This window comes from Mesitornis unicolor, unplaced genomic scaffold, assembly GCF_000695765.1.
Source record: "Mesitornis unicolor isolate BGI_N332 unplaced genomic scaffold, ASM69576v1 scaffold39391, whole genome shotgun sequence".
NCBI lineage: Eukaryota > Metazoa > Chordata > Aves > Mesitornithiformes > Mesitornithidae > Mesitornis > Mesitornis unicolor.
In genome coordinates, this window is record NW_010165222.1 from 1 (window position 1) to 5,798 (window position 5,798).

Here is a 5,798-nt window from a genome sequence, read left to right on the forward strand (position 1 = left end):
AAGCTCATACAGTTGGCCTCAGCCTATTGATAGTCCTAAAGATGCACTCCTGACCTGTAGCTTTTCCTCCAGCAGATTAGAAGCAAGTATCTGTTACTACTTATAAAATATTAGTATTTTTATTTGTGAACAGGAAGACTACGTATTTAAAAGACTGATCTGTAGAGGACTTGAATTTGTTCCTTCTAGTTCTTGAACAACCAGATCCTCTTCATTAGGTGAGTAATAATGAGAAGACTGGATATATGTCATTTTTATGACATATGAAACTGCACTGTAGCAGTGTAGTGCAGAACAACAACAAATGTCCCTCAAAGAATCAACTCAAAAAAAAATAAGCATGTTCAGAATCTTAATGAAATCCTTTCTTTTAAAAAACAGACATCTCACCCCCCCAAAAAAAAACCAACCAAAAACCAGTAGATAAAAAAACCACTACCAAACTTGAAGATATTTGCAAAGATGAGATCAACATTTTGAAGATTTCCTACACAGGACAACTTAGATAATATCTGTTTGCATCTTATTTAAGTGAGTAGTTTACACACAGCTGGCAAAAGCGTGCAGCAATCAGACATTACTGTCACAGATGACAGTCCTTAATATCTTCAGTTTGATAACATAGAGGGTACAATAAGGGGCATGGCTTCACATCATCACTCTGAATGCTGATAGCAGACAAATTACAAACTGCTGTTTGACAGTAATTGTTGAAAATGCAGAGTAATAAAGTAAATTTCTTTCTATGCCTTATTTTCTTCATCTGAGCATATGCTGTGTGCTTATTCTGAACATTTAACTTTATGCAGTTTAATTGCTGTAAAGCTCTTACAAGTTAACTTGTGTTTGTGGAGCTTATTTTTGTTTGTGGAAGGCTCAGAATTTGAGCCTTGGGGAATGTGGAGACATATTTTCAAAGTTAAGTAGAGATTCTTATGCTGAGAAACTTATACTGTTTCTAACTCAGGAAAAATATACATGATTATGAAATAAATATTCAGAACAGAATGAAGAGTTAATCTCTGTTGATTTCTATGAGAAAATAATACTAATAATACCTGTTTCTTTCAGGCTGGGCCATTAACCAAAGTGACGATTTGTACGAACAAGGGAGGAAAATCTAAGTCTTTTGGATTAGTCTGCTTTAAGCACAAAGAATCAGTGCCTTATGCAATAGCTTTGCTGAATGGAATCCGTTTGTATGGAAGACCAATTAAAGTGCAGTATCGTCTTGGTAAGTTTAGTAGTCTCAATTATTAACTTTAAGTCTTTGTAAACTTCTGACTTTTTAAATGACTGTTTTTGAATCCTAGAGTCTTTTACAAAGATGGCGATTGGTAGTTGAACAAATTACAGTCTATTCCTTTTAAGAAACAAAACCTTCTTGTGGCTTTTGCATAGGAAAGGATTCAATCTTTTTTATTTTTTTTTTAAGAGAATACAATTGGTTGGTTCAGAACAGCTGAATATAAAAGCCAGCTCAACCCACACAATGGAAAACATAGCAAGAGAGCTTTTCAGTCCAGATTACATTTAGGAATCAGAATGTGATTTTAACTTGCAGCCTGGCAGAAAAATTTGATTCAGCAAATGTAGCATCTACCAAGCTGTTTGATAGTTTTTATACTAAAGTCACAGAGTTATCAGAGCTGTTGTTTTAAGTGGAAGGAATTGTAGCTCAAAGAATATAGTTAAATCAGAGTCATGTTCTTCATTTTATCTTTATGAAAATAAACCTTCTGGGAAGCTAATGATCATGGAGAGTTTGCAACCCAAACTTTAAGGACTCATATTCCCACTATGCACTGTGCTGTTCCTTACTTCAAGGGCTGTGCAGAGCAGTTGCTGAGTTTAAGTAGAATGGCTGAGGTTCTTAAAATCAGAAGTGTCTCCTGTGTCTGTAACTGAATGGGAATTACTCTGTTCTTTATTATTTTCAACAGCCCTGATTTATGCTTCTGTTAGTGACTAAATGATAAATGAATGCTTTCAAGCGGTAAAATGATGCTATAAATTATCTGGAATAAAATGGCACCTTACCTTCATATACTAGCTTAGATACACTAGGACATACAGATGACACAGCAGACTTTCTATGTTTTTGCTTTGTTAATTGAGTAATCTATAACTTAATAGTCATTATGCTCTTGTCTTCTTTACAGGGAGTTCTTACTCACCAGAACTAAACAGCCCTACATGTGGTTTTGAGAATTCTAATGACTTATATTCACCTTCATATAGGTAACAAAGATAACCTGTTAATGAATTGAATTATTATAATTTAAAAAACCCCAACTTATTAAGCGGAGTAGTTCATGTGGTACAGCAATCTTTAGGCTTTTCATTGAAACAGTTGTTGCATGCTTTAATTTCATCCTTATCAATGACTTGCAATGGACTCTAGTTAATGTTAACATTTCTTGTTTAGCTTGCCAGAGGTTTAGTTAGCTTAAATTTTCCATTCTTTATTTGTTTCTGCAAGATACAGGACCATGAGAAAATACTGAAATATGGTGTTTGTACTAACAATGTTTGAAGTTGTTAGGGGAAAAAAATCTGACAATGGAGATAATCTTTTTGAACCCCACTGAGTTTATGTATGTATTTTTTGCATCTGTATGTATAAGCAGCTGCCACATACATATGAATGCACAGGTATAAATCGTTATAATGAAAGTCTGGACACCCCAGATTCAGTATTTTTCAGTGTTTCATATTTTTATTTACAAATGTGACAGAACTCTCTGTGGAAGCTGAACTCCCATGCCGAAATCCAGAAATCTGTGTCTACACTCAAGGACATGTGGGGTTTACTCATTAATTGAACCTTTGAATGTATTACCCTTGTTGTATCTTTTTGTTCTCATGGAAGTCCAGTTGCTAATATCTTAATTCTGCTTTTGGACATACTCATTACAGCTCAAGAGTTAAGTCTCTGCATTTTGGTGAGCGGTATTTGGTGGGCAGCTAATCTTTGTATGTTTGTTTCTTCTTCCTAGGTATCAAGAGCCTTATGGAAATCCTCCATTTCCTGTTACTCCTTTTCCAATGAGCAATAGTTTACCTCACGAATACTCAGGTTTTCAAAAGATGGTGAGTTGGTGTTCAAAGTGAAAAATCTGGGAGTTTTTTAATGAAGTTGAAGGTGTTCTATATTTCTGCAAACAACAGTGCTTATTTAAAGTCTCAGAATGTGGTTTAGGCTGCTAGCTTTGACTGTATTAGATCTGTTTATTTTAGCACTTAAAGGTACGATAATAACAGGGGATCTACCAAACCAAACTATTTTCTGACTGCAGGGATGTCTTGAAAGTCTTTTTAGCTTAGGGAGGCTAAAAGTGCCAGTCTGCAGACAGAGCTTCTCCTGTTCTGTGTTCCAGATCAAATCTGCTTGGTGAAGCAAGCTAACCTAGTAAAATTACAACCATGCAAGAAATAGCTTCTTCATTTACAGGTAATTCAGTGAGGGAGCCTCTTGGCTCTTTAGCTCAATTCAGAACTGCCCAGCAGAAGTTTGAAATGTCCCAAAACCAAATGTAAAACTTCCCCAACAGACCACCACTGCCCAAGTTAGGGCAACAACAGTTTGAGGGTTTCTGGTGTGAACAGTTAAGTGCCTCTGCAGTTCTCACATTCATGATTTACTTTCACAGCAGTAAGCAGCAGACCCCTCTAACTCTGGCATACTGGCCCATTCTTGTCCTATTCTCTTTTGTCTGAGATATTCTACAAGGCAAGGGACAAACACATTATGAAGCTTCTGAATCTGATGAGTATAGATCAGTAGGACTGAAGAATCCCAGCATTTGATGGGAGGTACCAACCGTGGACAGTACTGCTGCCACCCAGCGTGACTGGGGAGTGGCCAGCCCTTTGCAACTGTAGAAGGGGTGAAGTTTGGATAGATCACTCTTGTTGGCTGCAATCTGAGCAGGAAAGTGGAGAGGGTCTGTTCCCTGTAGCACTGGTGTGGTGGTGGCCTGCTGCCCCTCTTCCCAGGCTTTGCCCTCAGAAGATCTGGTGCTCACACTAACTTTCCCATCCCCTCCACTGTGATTGGAAGGCCTGGGAGTGTACCATCTCCCCAGCTGTTCTCGCAGGTGAACCCACTCCTCAGTAACAGTGCAGTATGTAAACACCAAGAGACCAAACTGCATTGTTCCACATTAACTTTAAAATTAGTTAAACCAGGTTAAAAAAATTACAGATATGCATGTCTTTACATTAACAATAGGCACTTCAGTTACAAATGTTTATAAAATACAGAGATGAAGAAATGAGAGAAATGCCATGTTTTATTACCTTACACAAGGACTAACTGGCAGTTTAATCTTAAATCTGATTACTTCTCCATTCTAACTTTGCCATGAAAGATTGTCTACTTTTTCTGTCTGATACAATAAAATAGATAAGCTTTAGTGTCAAACCTTCTATGTTATCTTATTTTATAATTTATCAATATTTTCACTGTATAATGTAAGTTGTAATGCACACAAAATTAAATTCTTCGGAAATTCCTCTTTACAGTGTTAGCAACTCAAGTTTCTATTTCTCTAGGTGAACCATTTTTTAGCACCACAGTACACAGTACAGAGTCCAATGGGTCAACAATTTCCTTACTATCATATGACTCTGCCACTGCCTTCAAATTTACCCTCTTCTTCCCATCAGAATGAAGCTGCAAGTTCTAAGTCTGCACAGAATTCTTCTGAATTGGCCCTGCCACATTCAAGTGACTGTGAAGTGCATCAGGTGGATGAAAGCACCTTTAAAAGAAAGAGAAAACAGCAAAGATGTGACGGTGACACTGGTGGTGATGATGACAAAGTGAGAAAAAGAAAGCGCGACCGAAAACGCAAGAAGCGCAAAGCCAAGAAGAAGAGGCGTTAATACTGAGGCATTAACAACTGGATTAATCTCATTTTATTATATTTGCTATTTTATTTGAGAGAAATTCAATATTTAATGTTTGCACTTTATTAAAAAAGGAATGTTCAGATTTATATTATTTTTGAAATATGTTATGCATAAAGTATGCTGATACTTTATTTAATCTCAACTTATTTAAAGAGGAAAGTACTATTTAAGGTATAGGAAGCATTTAAGAAAATAAAGTGTTCCTAATAAAGAAAAAAACTAGTTGGTTCCCTCTTTTCATCAAGACTCACAGAAGGCTATTATTTCCCTAATATAGAAACTTTATGAAAACACATCATTTCAGCATCTCACGAAGTATATGTGTCACATCGCTTACGGAATGTATTTTTTTGAATCATGTAAGAATTTTCTGGAGCCATGGAAGAAAGGAACAGGCTAGAAATTCTAAGCATCACATCAGAGATGCACTCGTCACTGAAGTATCAACACCTATAACTTTTTTCTGATTTAGGTCTGTTGTTACATTCAGTTAGGATTACTTTGTATGGTTATTGGAACTGCTTTTTTCCAGTGGTAACTTTGAGGTGAAATGTGGACATTTGCACTGACTATGAGACTCACATATGTATCAATATTCAAATGAATGTATGTACTTTATGGCTGCAGTATGTACTGACTACATGCATATATATGCATCTTTCTATAAAGTTACTCTGGTAACTTTGCAATTGTTACAATGAACATTTCTATTCTCAAATAAGCAAAAATCACAGAATCACAGAATCGCTCAGTTGGAAAAGACCTCTGAGATCATCATGTCCAACCGCTCCTGTCTACCCACTAAACCATATCCCTAAGTACCTCGTCTACCCGCTCTTTAAATACATCCAGGGATGGTGACTCCACCACCTCCCTGGGCA

The 5,798-nt window shown here is 36.5% G+C and overlaps 1 protein-coding gene across 1 annotated transcript; it reads left to right on the forward strand.

The window, feature by feature from the left end:
• Positions 1-1,071: 1,071 nt before the first annotated feature.
• RBM11 (RNA binding motif protein 11) lies at positions 1,072-4,890 on the forward strand (the record flags this gene model as incomplete). The annotated part of the gene is made up of 4 exons (XM_010194547.1): positions 1,072-1,234; positions 2,163-2,241; positions 3,000-3,093; positions 4,672-4,890. Coding segments are annotated over 4 exons (555 nt in total), but the record flags the coding sequence as incomplete, so codon positions are not given.
• Positions 4,891-5,798: the final 908 nt, after the last annotated feature.